The sequence below is a fragment of the Panthera uncia genome, assembly GCF_023721935.1.
Source record: "Panthera uncia isolate 11264 chromosome C1 unlocalized genomic scaffold, Puncia_PCG_1.0 HiC_scaffold_3, whole genome shotgun sequence".
NCBI lineage: Eukaryota > Metazoa > Chordata > Mammalia > Carnivora > Felidae > Panthera > Panthera uncia.
In genome coordinates this window covers 34,242,610-34,260,766 of record NW_026057584.1, presented here as the reverse complement: position 1 = coordinate 34,260,766, position 18,157 = coordinate 34,242,610, and the positions used below count along the sequence as shown (strand labels likewise).

The 18,157-nt window shown below is 43.6% G+C and overlaps 1 protein-coding gene across 3 annotated transcripts in view; it reads right to left on the bottom strand.

Annotated features, from left to right (window-relative positions):
- The window catches only part of FLACC1 (flagellum associated containing coiled-coil domains 1), a 41,654-nt gene that overhangs the window by 14,536 nt on the left and 8,961 nt on the right, over positions 1-18,157 (bottom strand). For all 3 annotated transcript variants that reach the window (XM_049615894.1, XM_049615893.1, XM_049615892.1), the window contains 5 exons: positions 17,692-17,766; positions 5,868-5,916; positions 4,217-4,350; positions 2,890-2,983; positions 1,142-1,203 (listed from right to left, as the gene is read on the bottom strand). In XM_049615894.1, coding sequence (XP_049471851.1) covers positions 1,142-1,203; positions 2,890-2,983; positions 4,217-4,350; positions 5,868-5,916; positions 17,692-17,766 — 414 coding nt within the window. The remainder of the gene's footprint in view (positions 1-1,141; positions 1,204-2,889; positions 2,984-4,216; positions 4,351-5,867; positions 5,917-17,691; positions 17,767-18,157) is intronic.

Sequence of the window (18,157 nt, the reverse complement as noted above, 5' to 3'; positions counted from 1 at the left end):
CATATGAGCTGTCAAGCCAAGAGAAGACATGGAGGAACATTAAATGCATAATAGTAAGTGACCAAGTCAATACATAAAGCCTACACACTATATGATTCCAACTATATGATATTCTGGAAAATGCACAGCTATGGAGACAGTAAAAAGATCAATGTTTGCCAGAGGTTAGTGGGGAGGGAGGGATGAATGAGCAGAGCACAGAGGATTTTTCAGGGCGGTGAAACTACTCTGTATGATACAATAATGGTGGACACATGTCATTATACATTTGTCAAAATCCATAGGATGTACAACACCAAGAGTGAACCCTAATGTAAACTATGCACTTCGGGTGATGGTAATTTATCAATGTAGATTCATCAATTGTAACAAATGCATCACAATGGTGCAGGAGTTAATGATTACTTGGGGTGTGCAGGTGTGGGGTCAGGCTGTCTGTACTTTATGCTCTATTTTACTATGAACCTAAAACGGCTCTAAAAATAATGAAAGCTATTATATAACAAATATGTTACTTATTTATTATAATTTTTTGGAAGCAAGTCTATGACTCGGTGAGGTATATTTCTCTCTGCTGGGACTTCTGAGGCTGCTCTGGTGCCCAGCAGGTAGCCTGGAAGGAGGTTTTGAAGGTTTCCTCACCCACATAGGCAACACACTTCCTTTTACTTCCCCTTGGCTTGTCTTTGTGGCTCTGGCTCCTGCTCCTCCCATACCTTCTTCCCATTCTGCCCAGGTCACGGGACTAGCCAGGAGAGTAGAAATGACAGGACAAAAATGAGGAAGAGAAAGAGGGGGGAGGAAGTGAAGAGGCAGGGGAAATAGGAGGAGGCTGGGCTGAGAACAATAGTTGTCTGTCACAGAAATCTCATAGAGAATGAAAACTGGCTCTCCTCAGCAATCAACAGAAAGGGAGATTATACTTGAAACAAAGTAATTGGATCAGAAAGTGCAAAACTAGGAATTACCTTCTCTGTGCTACATTTTGGTGGCTTCACATCAAACCATCTTGCCCATTTCCCCAATCCCCACCTACCCAACTCCATTTGGCACTATCTGAAATCCCAGTGAAACGAAATCTTGCAAGGAAGCAAGAGTCTTAGGGCCTTCAGCACACAGGAGCTTGTGCTAGAAAGCTTACCTGTTTTTGTTTTCGAAGTTCTGCTGCATCTCAGCACAGCGGAGAGCCATTTCATCCGAGAGCTGGGAGCAACATGGCATTAACGATGTAGCATCAAGGATCCCACTCCCACTGCAATCTGCAATTTCTGAGAAGCCTTCACGTTCATAGGGTGTGCTCTACTCCCCACACTCTCTTCTTTGTGTTCTCCAATCCCAGAGAGCACATCACTACTCAGGGAATGGAGCAATCCTTGCCTTGGTCTATTGCTGTTTGGTATGTAATCAGTTCATAATGTTGGTGCACAGAAACCATCTCTTTCACTAACTGGTTTTATAGGCAGGTCTGGTCTTTTTGCTGGACAGCAATCTCTAAGATCTTGGTCTTTGGATTTCTTTGATACATAATTCAATTAAGTTATCATCTATTGAGCAAAGAGCTTGCCCTGGAAGAGCCAAAGAGGCCCAAGATTCAAACTCCACACTTTCAATGAACTTAAAATCTGGTGTTAATAAAGCCTCTTTGTCAGAAAGGTATGCTACCACAGGCAAAATTTGCTCATTTCCAGGTGACCTCCCATTTTAACCATCAGATTCTCTGGTTAGTGTCTCAGGAGGAAAGGACACTTCCAGAACAGTCAGCACCCACTGCAAACTGAGACAAAAGGGTTCAGGGCTCTCCCTGTCCCTCTCTGTCTACACACTGGCAGCCAGAACTACAGCCTTCCACAGGGTCACACAACAATTTGGGATGTTCACAGGTGGGAGAATTTTAAGTATCACAGTATGAGGTCCCTGCACGAAAATAATCTCTAAATAGGTCTTTAGCAGGGCCAATGATTCAGTGAGTGAAAATGTGCATTTTGCAACAATAATCCACCATTGATGACTGATCTCATAGAACTTATTTAACTTCCTGAGCCTTAATTTCCTATCTGTAGAAGCAGACCACAAACCTGGCAGGGTTTTCAGATAAATATAGTAATGAACCAACAGTAGGGGAGGTCTCAGTGTGAGTCACAAGCCAGGTCACTGTAGGATTCAGATACACCTGGGGCATGTCAGAGGGTGAGGGGTGGGACTGGTGGGAAGTCGACCTTCACAAGTGGGTTTCAATAACAACAGGCAAGTGGGGTGTGGGGGAGGCTGTTTCTGAGCATTGCTCTGGTTTATCACTCCAGCCCAGGCCAGCAGGCACCCCTGCTTGAGGTGGGGAAGAAGAGACTATGATAAAGCAGATGGTAAAATCTAAAGGAGTCGTCACCAAAATCCCCAGGAAACACAGAGTGCAGACTGATCTCAGCAAATTCTGAAGTGGGCTTTGGCAATTTTAACAGCAACAGGAAGTGGGTACTGAAGGGTTCTGGGTAGCTTTTGAACCACACTGAGTGCATTAACCACACTATTGCCATTAGGAAGAGACTCGGCACCCTCTGAAGTTTAACTCTCCACAGTAAGCCTGACGTGAGATGGCTGGCATCCCTTGGTGTGGTGAGTTCAGTAGCAATGTACACACTGCAGGCACATAAAGAACTCCTGGAAATTGACTTAGGCTTTGAGGAAAGATTTAAGTTCTTGCAGTTATGGATAAGGATGGAGTCAGAGAAATCCTACTGTGTAGCCACAGTCCTATCTTCAGAGCTGTCACCTAGACAACATGGCTCCCGCGAGTAAAGCACTTGGCATCTTGCCTGGAACATAGCAGGTGATCTGAAAAAACCGGTATTTCCCCTACCCATAGAGATGTCAGCTAACTCAAGGATCACTCACCAATTTCTGGGCAGACTGATGGTCTCTGTTCATTTGCTCAATGATCACTGTCAATTCTGAGATCTGCTCTTGCAGGTCAGTAATGATATCAGTCCTATGGGACAAGGAATCCTTCTATCATCCACAGAGCTTCCATTCTGTGCCAGTCAGGCACCTCCCTGTACGTGACTATCTCTGGCTTGGTGAGAGTCAGGCCATGTTCTGCATCTGCTCCATCATTATGGGGGTCATGGGAGGGGTGGAAGAGTAGTCTGGGAGAAGGAATTAGGCAGCAGGGTGGTTGAGCCTCAGATCAGACCTTTTGGGTAAGCTAGCCTGCAGTGGGGGGTGTGAGTAGGTGGAGGAGTGGATTGGTTACCTGTTGAATAGAAGGGGAAGAGGAATATGTCAGAGATCTATCAGGGTTTGACCTTGATTCAGTAATGACAGTTGAAATGGAGGAGGAAAAATTCAGAGGATTAGGAAATGGGAAGGTGGGAGATGGATTGATGCTGACAGTGAATCATAGGCAAGGAATGGCCCAGACACAGGAAAAAGAGGGGACTTCAGAGCATGGCTTGCAGAATAGATAACAATTTTCTGTGTTTCTGGGTTTGGAGCCTCCATGACGTCCATAAGTTATTTAGCTCTATTTGGTTGAGCTGGAGTAGACAGGGTGGCAGGTAGTGACGTGTGCAGTGCAACAGAGATGGTGTTCCATTCAACAAGGTGAGGGAACAAGAGAGAGGATGTAGGAGGAGACAGGGAGAGAGAGACATGAATGAGAGATCTAGGAAGTAGAATGGATAAGATGTGGGAGCTGACTTTATATGGCATTGGAGGATAGAGTGGGTAGGGCCTGAATGACAGAGAGGATGCACTGTGCTCAACTGGGGTAGACTCAGCCAGAATCTTCCATGCTATGCCTCCCAGAGGCATGAACTGAGTGACATCTTTGGGCAAAATGAGAAAGAGATGCATACTCAGCTCCCCAAAAACCCTGACTTTACTCTTACTTTACACCCCCAAATTCAGACTATTTTATGAATATTTCATCTGTTCATCACCTCTAAGAATAATTGCTTTCCTTTAGTACAAATTATACTATACCCAGTCACTTTTCAGGTCAGCTGCCTGACCTGTCCTTTGTCCTGTTTCAAATGGGATCAGGGCAGAGAGATGGGTGTGGAGAGGAGCAGCACAGGGATGAGGAGTGAAGTGACATTATAGCACCTTCAGAACAGAGACCCTGTGCATTGGGCATAGAAGTTAGGAGCTTCTCCTTGAGGCCAGGCCAAGCCCAATAGGGATAGCTCTGAGGAGCTGGATATAGGTCCAAGGGCATTACCTGGAAATCTGGACTCTGTCCATGATCTCTGATTGCGACCGCTTTCTCTTATCAAACATTTCATCTCCCAAGGTGACGGAAATCTGCTCCCTATTTCGAATGAGGTGATAACCAGGTGACACGTTTATCACTTCCTGGGCATCAAGGTGGAAGGTAAGATAATATTGCAGACTTGGAGTGCAGAGATTCGTCCAAATCTTCCACTAGAGTGCTACTCACATCTTAGACACAGAGACATGAGGTGGGATCCCAGAGCCCAAGTCCCTCCTGTGCATTCCCCAGTTACCACTCACCCTCATACTCCAGCCCAGATTTCTCTCCTGAGATCTGGTCTCAAGACAAATGGTTCCTGGATGTTCCCAAAGACCTCTCAAGCTCAACATGTGTAACCCTAAATGCTGACACTTCACTCGGCACTCAGCCCCAAGCCCTGCACCTCATCTGCATTCACCACACGGCCAGAAGCCAGAAGGCAGTCAGACACCATGGAAATTGCTAAGTTCTGGGAATTAGACAGGCCTGAGTTCAAATGCTGGCTCTGCCACCAACTATAGTTATTCAATATCTGTGTGCCTCAGTTTCCTCATTAGAAAATTAGGATAACTCTTCCTCAAAGGGCTTTTATGGGGAAAGCCAAAATAACAGAAGAAAGTGTCTATCTAGCACGGTTATGAAAACAAACACATCTATTTTAGTCAGTTCTTCCTCTATTCCCCACTAGATCCAAGTCAGAAATCTGGCAGGGCTGCCAGCCTGCATAGACCAGGATAAGATTGTGCCTTCTAGAGTTGTGTAGGACACCCCTAAGGCAACACAAGTCCTGTCATTGTTATTGCCTAATTGTACCCCAGCTTCGTCTTCTCCTCCCCACACTCCTGCCCCTGGAACAGCCTAAGGCCATCCTCCTCTTTCTCTTCGGCTTTGGCCATACCTGCCCAGCTGGCCTCCCTGCCTTCATTCTGGCTCCCCTAAAGTTCATCATCCTCTCTGTCTGGAGGGCAATAACATTTTTGTTTTTTTTCCTGACTGTTATGGAAATGCATGATCCTTGTTTAAGGGGAAAAAAAGAAAATAGATAAAAATCCCATAATAAAAAGCACCAGTATTATCCCATCAGACAATGTTTTTTCTAGAATGTAAATCTTACCTGGTACTGTGCCTGTGTCAGACCCATGAAGGTTCCCAGACACCAGAAGGATTAGGCCCAAACTCCTAGGCAGCTATTGAGATCTTCCTGGGTTTAGTTCCCATCTCTCTCTCCAGTGTGGTCCTGGCCCAGCTCCCTTCCTCTGTTGTCCCTGCCCTAGCATTTGTGGGTTCCCCAGTGTGACAGTGGGGGGTTTCTGGCACATGGGCATGAGCTGTACCCTAGCCTGGACTGGTGGTCAGTGTCTGGTTTCCTTGGCACAGTCTTCTTGCCATGCACAAGGCAGTAGAGAGTGGCAATTACATGCCCTCTCTGAGGTCTGGCTCAGCTGAGTTAAAGTCCTTTTTCTGCCACTTACCAGTTACGCTATGTGCAACGATAGCCCCTCCTCATAGGATCATTGCAAAGATCCAATGAGGTACATACATGTAAAAGGCCTGTGCTTGCACAAAGTAGGCACTCAGTAAATGTTAGTCCCGCTGCCCCCTTCATGTTTTTACTCACATAAGGTGGTTTATTGCTCTCCTCTTGTTTTCCTAAATGGAGTTTCCCTCTGCAAGAGAAAGACGTGCTCAGAAAGCAACCAGGGAGCAAAGAGAAGTTCAAAGCTTAGAAGCTGCTCCCTGATCCCCATTGCTCATCTGTAAAAAGTGACATTACCGGGATGATCTCTGAGGCCCCTTTCAGCTCTGAAATATTCTACTCAGGAACTAAGGAATGTTCAATTGTCCCGAGATCATTGGTATACAGATTGTGATAAAAAGGCAGGAAGTAAAAAAGTGGGGAGTTGACTATCATACCTATTAGAACCACTCCTAAAATAAGGGTCAAGAGACTTGGCCTGAGAATCCAAAGGGCTCTCCTATGGTGCATAATCTCAAATGAACACACTAGTGACATTTACATTGTCTGCACAAAATCCTTTCTTATTTGCACCAGAAATTAGTGATATGGGACCTGAAATGGTCAGTATCATAAATTCAGGATAAGTAAATGGTTAATCTTGGTCATAATTAGTTGTTGTTTTCAGGTGTAGAAATGTGAACATATCAGGTATCCAAATATCAAGCGTATTTGTAAGGGACCTCACCTGGAAAGTTGAAAGATTGGAATAAGAGTAACCAGTTTCTGATGTGCTGACAACAAGACTAGTTAGGCTTAGGTATATGAAGCTAGGGCATTTTCCCTCTGCTTCAGCAAACACTCACACCCATATACATACAATCAGGCCAACTGCTGTGAAGAGAAACAACCAAAACTGATCTAGGAGTTCCATTTTCCCTATGATCAAAATAACCACAATATCTTTAGGGGTGGTGGAGTGGTTACCAGGGTGAGACTGTTCCAAAGTCAGCTGGGTATGGGGGTGTGGGGTTGAGAGGATTTTTCTTGGTGGAGGCAGTTCTACCTTGGCTAATAAAGTCTGGTTTTGATCCCACATCTCCCACCCCCCAAATGAGGCCTCCAGAGAGGCACTGAAGACTCCCTTGAGAAAACTAGCCCAAGGATTTGGCTACTGTAGATATTATTATTTTAACTGGTGAAAACATGACTCCGTGTGTTAAAAAACAGACATGAGTGCACCGTATACTTTGATAATACAATGGGACTCATATGTAATTGAAAAGATTTAAAACCACTTAAAATACAACTCAGTTCATAGCAACCATATGCTCCCATTCATAAACCAGGAACTCTTTACAATGCTAATTTTGTTTACTTTCTCTGAATTTAGGAAAGCCTTGGGGTGTCGGTGGTGGGGAAATCACTGAGTAGCCTGGATCTCTTTAAAAAGCTGGCCATTGAGACAGAGAGGAAGATGGAGGCATAGGAGGACGCTGGGCTCACCGCAAGTCCTGCTGATCACTTAGATTCCACCTACACCTGCCTAAATAACCCAGAAAACCGCCAGAGGATTAGCAGAACGGAGTCTCCAGAGCCAAGCGCAGATGAGAGGCCCACGGAAGAGGGTAGGAAGGGCGGTGAGGTGGTGCGCTCCACGGACTGGCGGGAGGGAGCCGGGGCGGAGGGGCGGCCAGCCGGACAAGCAGAGCCCCCAAGTCTGGCTTGCAAAAGCAGAGGGGCCGGATGGAGTGTGTTCCGACAGCAAGCGGGACTTAGCATCTGGGAGGTCATAAGTTAACAGCTCTGCTCGGAAAGCGGGAAGGCTGGAGGACAACGGGAGGGAGAGTTGCTGAGCCCCCGGAGGACAGAGCTCAGTTTGGCAGGGAACAAAGGCTCTCGCCAGCGCCATCTCCCTCGCCAGCGCCATCTCCCTCGCCCATCCCCCAGCCAAAATCCCAAAGGGAATTAGTTCCTGCCAGCGAACTTGCTTGCTCCGCGCAAACACCCAACGTGGTGCTTCTGTGGAGCCACCCCTCCGGCAGCAGGTCTGACTCCCTCCCACTGCCACAGGGCCCCTCCTGAAGTGGATCACCTAAGGAGAAGCGAGCTAAGCCTTCCCCTCCTGCCCCTGTGCACCTTGCCTACACACCCCAGCTAATACACCAGATCCCCAGCTCCACAAGTCTGGCAGTGTGCAAGTAGCCCAGACGGGCCACGCCACCCCACAGTGAATTGCACCCCTAGGAGAGGGGAAGAGAAGGCACACATCAGTCTGACTGTGGCCCCAGCGGTGGGCTGGGAGCAGACATCAGGTCTGACTGCGGCCCCGCCCACCAACTCCAGTTATACACCACAGCACAGGGGAAGTGCCCTGCAGGTCCGCACCACTCCAGGGACTATCCAAAATGACCAAACGGAAGAATTCCCCTCAAAAGAATCTCCAGGAAATAACAGCTAATGAACTGATCAAAAAGGATTTAAATAATATAACAGAAAGTGAATTTAGAATAATAGTCATAAAATTAATCACTGGGCTTGAAAATAGTATAGAGGACAGCAGAGAATCTCTTGCTACAGAGATCAAGGGACTAAGGAATAGTCAGGAGGAGCTGAAAAACGCTTTAAACGAGATGCAAAATAAAATGGAAACGTCCACGGCTCGGATTGAAGAGGCAGAGGAGAGGATAGGTGAACTAGAAGATAAAATTATGGAAAAAGAGGAAGCTGAGAAAAAGAAGGATAAAAAAATCCAGGAGTATGAGGGGAAAATTAGAGAACTAAGTGATACACTAAAAAGAAATAATATATGCATAATTGGTATCTCAGAGGAGGAAGAGAGAGGGAAAGGTGCTGAAGGTGTACTTGAAGAAATCAGAGCTGAGAACTTCCCTGAACGGGGGAAGGAAAAAGGCATTGAAATCCAAGAGGCACAGAGAACCCCCTTCAGACATAACTTGAATCGATCTTCTGCACGACATATCATAGTGAAACTGGCAAAATACAAGGATAAAGAGAAAATTCTGAAAGCAGCAAGGGATAAACGTGCCCTAACTTATAAAGGGAGACCTATAAGACTTGTGACTGATCTCTCTTTTGAAACTTGGCAGGCCAGAAAGGCATGGTAGGAGATCTTCAATGTGATGAAAAGAAAAAATATGCAGCCGAGAATCCTTTATCCAGCAAGTCTGTCATTAGAATAGAAGGAGAGATAAAGGTCTTCCCAAACAAACAAAAACTGAAGGAACTCATCACCACTAAACCAGCCCTACAAGAGATCCTAAGGGGAATCCTGTGAGACAAAGTACCAGAGACATCGCTACAAGCATAAAACATACAGACATCACAGTGACTCTAAACCCGTATCTTTCTATAATAACACTGAATGTAAATGGACTAAATGTACCAACCAAAAGACATAGGGTATCAGAATGGATAAAAAAACAAGACCCATCTATTTGCTGTCTACAAGAGACTCATTTTAGACCTGAGGACACCTTTAGATTGAGAGTGAGGGGATGGAGAACTATTTATCATGCTACTGGAAGCCAAAAGAAAGCTGGAGTAGACATACTTATATCAGACAAACTAGACTTTAAATTAAAGGCTGTAACAAGAGATGAAGAAGGGCATTATATAATAATTACAGGGTCTATCCATCAGGAAGAGCTAACAGTTATAAATGTCTATGCGCCGAATACGGGAGCCCCCAAATATATAAAACAATTACTCATAAACATAAGCAACCTTATTTTTTTTTTTCAATGTTTTTTATTTATTTTTGGGACAGAGAGAGACAGAGCATGAACGGGGGAGGGGCAGAGAGAGAGGGAGACACAGAATCGGAAACAGGCTCCAGGCTCCGAGCCATCAGCCCAGAGCCTGACGCGGGGCTTGAACTCACGGACCGCGAGATCGTGACCTGGCTGAAGTCGGACGCTTAACCGACTGCGCCACCCAGGCGCCCCTAAGCAACCTTATTGATAAGAATGTGGTAATTGCAGGGGACTTTAACACCCCACTTACAGAAATGGACAGATCATCTAGACACAGGATCAATAAAGAAACAAGGGCCCTGAATGATACATGGGATCAGATGGACTTGACAGATATATTTAGAACTCTGCATCCCAAAGCAACAGAATATACTTTCTTCTCGAGTGCACATGGAACATTCTCCAAGATAGATCACATACTGGGTCACAAAACAGCCCTTCATAAGTATACAAGGATTGAAATTATACCATGCATACTTTCAGACCACAATGCTATGAAGCTTGAAATCAACCAAAGGAAAAAGTCTGGAAAACCTTCAAAAGCATGGAGGTTAAAGAACACCCTACTAAAGAATGAGTGGGTCAACCAGGCAATTAGAGAAGAAATTAAAAAATATATGGAAACAAACGAAAATGAAAATACAACAATCCAAATGCTTTGGGACGCAGCGAAGGCAGTCCTGAGAGGAAAATACATTGCAATCCAGGCCTATCTCAAGAAATAAGAAAAATCCCAAATATAAAATCTAACAGCACACCTAAAGGAAATAGAAGCAGAACAGCAAAGGTAGCCTAAACCCAGCAGAAGAAGAGAAATAATAAAGATCAGAGCAGAAATAAACAATATAGAATCTAAAAAAACGGTAGAGCAGATCAACGAAACCAAGAGTTGGTTTTTTGAAAAAATAAACAAAGTTGACAAACCTCTAGCCAGGCTTCTCAAAAAGAAAAGGGAGATGACCCAAATAGATAAAATCATGAATGAAAATGGAATTATTACAACCAATCCCTCGGAGATACAAACAATTATCAGGGAATACTATGAAAAATTATATGCCAACAAATTGGACAACCTGGAAGAAATGGACAAATTCCTAAACACCCACACTCTTCCAAAACTCAATCAGGAGGAAATAGAAAGCTTGAACAGACCCATAACCAGAGAAGAAATTGAATTCAGTTATCAAAAATCTCCCAACAAATAAGAGTCCAGGACCAGATGGCTTCCCAGGGGAGTTCTACCAGACGTTTAAAGCAGAGATAATACCTATCCTTCTCAAGCCGTTCCAAAAAATAGAAAGGGAAGGAAAACTTCCAGACTCATTCTATGAAGCCAGCATTACTTTGATTCCCAAGCCAGACAGAGACCCAGTAAAAAAAGAGAACTACAGGCCAATATCCATGATGAATATGGATGCAAAAATTCTCAATAAGATACTAGCAAATCGAATTCAACAGCATATAAAAAGAATTATTCACCATGATCAAGTGGGATTCATTCCTGGGATGCAGGGCTGGTTCAACATTCGCAAATCAACCAACGTGATACATCACATTAATAAAAGAAAAGATAAGAACCATATGATCCTGTCAATCGATGCAGAAAAGGCCTTTGACAAAATCCAGCACCCTTTCTTAATAAAAACCCTTGAGAAAGTCGGGATAGAAGGAACATACTTAAAGATCATAAAAGCCATTTATCAAAAGCCCAGAGCTAACATCATCCTCAATGGGGAAAAACTGAGAGCTTTTTCCCTGAGATCAGGAACACGACAGGGATGCCCACTCTCACCGCTGTTGTTTAACATAGTGTTGGAAGTTCTAGCATCAGCCATCAGACAACAAAAGGAAATCAAAGGCATCAAAATTGGCAAAAATGAAGTCAAGCTTTCACTTTTTGCAGATGACATGATATTATACATGGAAAACCCGATAGACTCCACCAAAAGTCTGCTAGAACTGACACATGAATTTAGCAAAGTTGCAGGATACAAAATCAATGTACAGAAATCAGTTGCATTCTTATACACTAACAATGAAGCAACAGAAAGACAAATAAAGAAACTGATCCCATTCACAATTGCACCAAGAGGCATAAAACACCTAGGGATAAATCTAACCAAAGATGTAAAAGATCTGTATGCTGAAAACTATAGAAAACTTATGAAGGTAATTGAAGAAGATATAAAGAAATGGAAAGACATTCCCTGCTCATGGATTGGAAGAATAAATATTGTCAAAATGTCAATACTACCCAAAGCTATCTACACATTCAATGCAATCCCAATCAAAATTGCACCAGCATTCTTCTCGAAACTAGAACAAGCAATCCTAAAATTCATATGGAACCACAAAAGGCCCCGAATAGCCAAAGTAATTTTGAAGAAGAAGACCAAAGCAGGAGGCATCACAATCCCAGACTTTAGCCTCTACCACAAAGCTGTCATCATCAAGACAGCATGGTATTGGCACAAAAACAGACACATAGACCAATGGAATAGAATAGAAACCCCAGAACTAGACCCACAAACGTATGGCCAACTAATCTTTGACAAAGCAGGAAAGAACATCCAATGGAAAAAAGACAGTCTCTTTAACAAATGGTGCTGGGAGAACTGGACCGCAACATGCAGAAGGTTGAAACTAGACCACTTTCTCACACCATTCACAAAAATAAACTCAAAATGGATAAAGGACCTGAATGTGAGACAGGAAACCATCAAAACCCTAGAGGAGAAAGCAGGAAAAGACCTCTCTGACCTCAGTCGTAGCAATCTCTTACTTGACACATCCCCAAAGGCAAGGGAATTAAAAGCAAAAATGAATTACTGGGACCTTATGAAGATAAAAAGCTTCTGCACAGCAAAGGAAACAACCAACAAAACTAAAAGGCAACCAACGGAATGGGAAAAGATATTTGCAAATGACATATCGGACAAAGGGCTAGTATCCAAAATCTATAAAGAGCTCACCAAACTCCACACCCGAAAAACAAATAACCCAGTGAAGAAATGGGCAGAAAACGTGAATAGACACTTCTCTAAAGAAGACATCCGGATGGCCAGCATGCACATGAAAAGATGCTCAACGTCACTCCTTATCAGGGAAATACAAATCAAAACCACACTCAGATATCACCTCACGCCAGTCAGAGTGGCCAAAATGAACAAATCAGGAGACTATAGATGCTGGAGAGGATGTGGAGAAATGGGAACCCTCTTGCACTGTTGGTGGGAATGCAAATTGGTGCAGCCACTCTGGGAAACAGTGTGGAGGTTCCTCAGAAAATTAAAAATAGACCTACCCTATGACCCAGCAATAGCACTGCTAGGAATTTACCCAAGGGATACAGGAGTACTGATGCATAGGGGCACTTGTACCCCAATGTTTATAGAAGCACTCTCAACAATAGCCAAATGATGGAAAGAGCCTATATGTCCATCAACTGATGAATCGATAAAGAAATTGTGGTTTATATACACAATGGAGTACTACAGGGCAATGAGAAAGAATGAAATATGGCCCTTTGTAGCAACGTGGATGGAACTGGAGAGTGTAATGCTAAGTGAAATAAGCCATACAGAGAAAGACAGATACCATATGGTTTCACTCTTATGTGGATCCTGAGAAACTTAACAGAAACCCATGGGGGAGGGGAAGGAAAAAAAAAAAAGAGGTAGAGTGGGAGAGAGCCAAACCATGAGAGACTCTTAAAAACTGAGAACAAACTGAGGGTTGATGGGGGGTGGGAGGGAGGGGAGGGGGGGTGATAGGTATTGGGGAGGGCACCTTTTGGGATGAGCACTGGGTGTTGTATGGAAACCATTTTGACAATAAATTTCATATATTGAAAAAAAAAAAAAGCTGGCCATGGATTTAAGCTTATGTCTTTTTTTGTTCTTCGTAGATCTCCTTGAGCAAACGGAGACCTTCCACAGTACTGCATTCACCTCTGAACTGCTCCAAGGGTCAGAGTGCAGCTCCCTGGGTACTAATTTTGTTGGAATTGTATTTCTCTCTCTGAAAAGTAAAAGGTATGGTTGATCCAGGATGATTCTCCTTGACTCTTTTTTCCCTTGTCAACCTACTCAGATTACTCTGATTACACTAACCAAAGTGAGGTTATTCATTGAGGTTATTCATTGACTTCAGTCAAAGCACTTCACATTTTCTCATTTAATGAATTCAATGAGTGGTTAATGGATGCAAACCACAGTGCTCCATACTAAGAGAAATGGAATGAGATGTGATGCTTTTTATTTGAGAAAAATAGAGGCACATAAATACTGAAATTAGAAGAAGAAAAAGTTAAGTGCTACAAAGAATTGCAGATAAAGCAATTTGCCAACCATGTCTCCCAGGAGTTGAGAGCACTGGGCCTACTGCCATTTTTCAAGGCTTCTGAGAAATTAAAAAAAAAAAAAGTTACCCAAACATGGTTAAAACAGTTATGTTGTAGTTCATATTTAAGAATTAAGACTTTCGAAATAACAAAAAGTACATTGTATGTTTGCAAAAGAATAAGAGGATTCACAAAAAGGATGTAATTCACAGAGGCCGTATGTTTGTGACTGGAGGCCCAAGTTAACAGTTGGCTGGTGAACAGATACTTCACGTCCCCATTTGTGGGTCGTATCAGTATCTACCCGAGCCCCTTCCTGATGGTGAGGCCATCCCAGCTGCTCCGTTTCCCAGCCTCAGTCAGTGCTGACTCAATAGGACATAGAGACTGGGTGATGTGGAGTCCCAGTAGGGTCTCACTGGAAAGTTATAAATACAATGAACAGGTCTTTGAATTGTAGGGGCCCCAGGTGGCTCAGTAGGTTGAGCCTCCGACTTTGGCTCAGGTCATGATTTCATGGTTCATGAGTTCAAGCCCTGCATCAGGCTGTGTGCTAACAGCTCAGAGCCTGGAGCCTAATTCAGATTCTGTCTCTGTTTGTCTCTCTCCCTCTGACCCTTTCCTGCTAGCGCTTTCTCAAAAATAAATAAACATTAAAAAAAATAAAAATAAAAAAAATAATAAAAGTACCCACAAAGTGTTCCTCACCATATTGCAAAAGACTAGGACAGTGTTAGCAGGGGCTAATTGTCGGGCAGAGGGGAGCTGTGGTGTGAGTGATGTTGCTCCCAATAAGAGGTACTGGGAGACTGAGACCTTGAGCTTGACCATTAATATGGGTCAGATAAGACCCACAGGTGTGATCATGCCAGCAGTGTGCTGTCATACAGAAGGCAGGCACTAAGGAACTGTTTCACCTACACAGCCATTCAACAGATCCCTTGTTATGAATGGATCCCACTCCAATCAGGCTTTATCACCACTACCATTGACACAATGCTCTTCATGTCACTGATGACCCACAGGCCACTTAAACTCAACAGTATTTCTCAGCCCGCATCTAATTACTTATCAGCAGTGGTTGACACAGATAATCAGAATCCTCCTTCTTGGAACATTTTTGTCATTTTCCTTCCAGGATACCAGGTAGATGATTTGTCATCTACCTCACTGACCACTCCCTGTCAATCTCCTTTTCGGGGTTTCTCCAACCTCTCAACATTGGAGTGCTCTGGGTCTCTGTTCTCCTGCCTCTTCCTACCTCTGGCTCTACTCCCTGTCTTGGAGATCTCATCTGATCTGAGGGCTCTAAGTATCATGTATATGCCAACGACTGTCAAATGTATATCTGCAGCCCAGAGCTGTCTCTCAGACCCACTTATCCAACTGCTTACTTGACATTGCCACTTGATAGTAAGAAGCATCTTGGACTTCCTATGCTCAGCTCCCGAGAAATGTGTACCTCCCCCCACAGTCTGCCCCAATCGCAGAAAATGGAAATTCCATCCTTCCTGTTGCTCAGCTCCAAATCTTGAAGCCATCCTTGACCCCTCTTTTGTTTTGTTCTCATACTTAACACCCAACCCATTAGCAGATCCTACCGGTTTCTACCTTCAGAATATATCCCAAATGGGACCACTCCTCACCACCTCTGCTATTTCTACCAGGTCAAAGCACCATCTTCTCTTGCTTGGGTCCTTACTATTACATCTTAACTAGACTCTGCTTCTACCCTTGGTCACTGTAGTCCATTCTCAATGCAGTAGCCAGATTCATCCTTTTGGAGTGTCAGGTGGCTCAGTTGGTTAAGCATCTGACTCTTGATTTTGGCTCAGGTCATGATCTCACAGTTTGTGGGATTGAGCCCAGCACAGGGCTCTGTGCTGACAGCATGAAACCTACTTGGGTTCTCTCTCTCTTCTTTCTCTGTCCCTCCCCTGCTCATGCTCTCTCTCTCTCTCAAAATAAATAAACATTAAAAAATTAAAAAAAAAAGATTAGTCATTTCCAAATGCAGTTGGATCATGTCACTCTTCTCAGAACCCTCTGATGGCTTCCAATCTCTTATGGGCTAAATTATGTCCCCCCAACATTTATATGTTGAAGCCCTAACTCCCAGTACCTCAGAATGTGACAGTATTGAAGACAGAGCCTTATAGGGGGATTAAGTTAAAATGAGGCCATTATAGTGGGCACTAATCCAACCTTACTAGTGTCCTTATAAGAGAGAGAGGACACACAGAGAGACACCAGGGATGTGCATACACAAAGAAAAGACCATGTGAAGGAGCAGAAAGTAGGTGGCCATCTGCAAGCCAGGGAGAGTCCTGAGAGGAAACCAACACTGTGGGCACCTTGGTCTTGAATTTTAGTCTCTAGAACTGTGAGAAAATAAATTTCTGTTGCTTAAGCCACAGCGTCTGTGTTTTTTTCTGTTTTGTTTTTTTTTTTTGTTGTTGTTGTTTGTTTGTTTGTTTTGTTATGGCAGCCCTATAGGCTGTCTCTTTCAAAGTAAAAGCCAAAGTCCTTATACTGGTAGCAAGCTTTACTGTATGAGTTTCCTATTGCTGCTGTAACGAATTACTACAAGCTCAGTGGCTTAACACAAAACCAACTCATTATCTTACAGTTCTAGAGGTCAAAGTCTGAAATGGGTCTCACTGAGCTAAAAAATTAAGGTGTTGGCAGGGTGATATTTCTCCTGGAGGCTCCACAGGAATATCTGTTTTCTTGACTTTCCTGCTCCTAGAAGCTTCCTGTGTTTGTAGCGGCATTTTTTTCTCCATCAAAGCCAACAACAGTATCACTCAGCTTCAATTGTCACATCTCTTCTTTCATGAATAAAGACCTTTGTGATTACACTGGGCCCATCCAATAATTCAGGATGATCTGTCCATATCAACGTCCCCTGATTAGCAAGCATAATTCTATCTACAACCTTAATTCCCCCTTGATGAGTAATAGAACAGAATCATAGTTTCCAGAGATTAGGATGTATCTTTGGGGGGCCATTATTCTGCCAACTACATTCATCATCTCTGCTACTTCTCCGACCTCACCTCTCCCCATTCTCTGCTCACATCCTCCACTCCTGCCACATGGGCCTCTTTGCTTTCCTGGAAAAGACCAAATGTGCCAAGCAGGTTCCCACTCAGGGGGAATTTGTATTTGCTGTTCCTTCTGCCAGGAGTGCTAGTCTCAGATATCAGCAGGCTCCTGCTGTCCCCTTTACATAAGGATTTTCCCTGAAATACCCATAGAAAATAACAACCCTGCCTTCACTATCCCCTCCTCCCTTTGCCTGTGTTATATTCTACATAGCACTGGGATGCACTGGGATGTATTAACTTCTTTATGGTCATTTCCCCCCTAGAATGTAAGCTCTAGGAGCAGGGACTCTTCTATGTTCACTGCTGTCTCCTGGCACCTGAAATAATGCCAAACAAATAGTAGGGGCTCAATAAATATTTTCCAAATAAGTTGAATACAAAGATACATGCACATGCCTAAACTAAGTTATACTTCTAAGCTTAGCAAAATATGGATAAAAATTTAATTTATGAATAAAAATAGAGCTGCCATCTACCAAAAACCTTAGACATAGAACAGTAATCAGTAAAAAGGTAAGCCACGACCATAAATGCCTGGGAGTTTCCCCAAGGCTCTTTGCCTATGACATGCATCATGTATTGTTCCCTTTTAGGGCAGGAAATAGTGGCTGTCAGGGGCACCCCTAATTGAGAACTTATTTGTTGTGACTTTGAAAGTGGGTGCAGAGCACCACACAATTTGCATGCAGGATCTGAGGTTTGGGGGAAATCATTGTATGTTCTGGTAATTCCTTCCCCATGAACATAAAAATACTTACTTTGGGGCAACAACAGGTTTTGCTGTGGGTTGGACACAATTTTGTTTTTTTGCAGCTGAAGGAAGAGGAGTTAGCCTGAAAATGCAAAATAATAACAAAAAAGAGAAAATTAGAAATTCAGAAACCTGTTTTAGCATTCCCAGATTAGGTAGATGCCCATCATGACCCCAAAATGGGAATACATGCTCTGACTGCTGAAATCTTTAAAGCCAGGAAGGTCTTGGGGAGTCTCTAGAAGAAGACTTGAGAAGGTTCATTTCCCAGGGGACCCTGGGTTGGCAGCTTGTCCCCCAGAGCCCAAAGCTCTTTTTCTCCCGAGGGGGGCTATCAGGTCCTCTCTTTGGAAGCTGACCTTTCCCTGCTGCACAAACTCTGAGATATTCTCATTTATTTTTATTATTCATTCACTTCTTTTATTATTTCTTTCTTTCTTTCTTTCTTTCTTTCTTTCTTTCTTTCTTTCTTT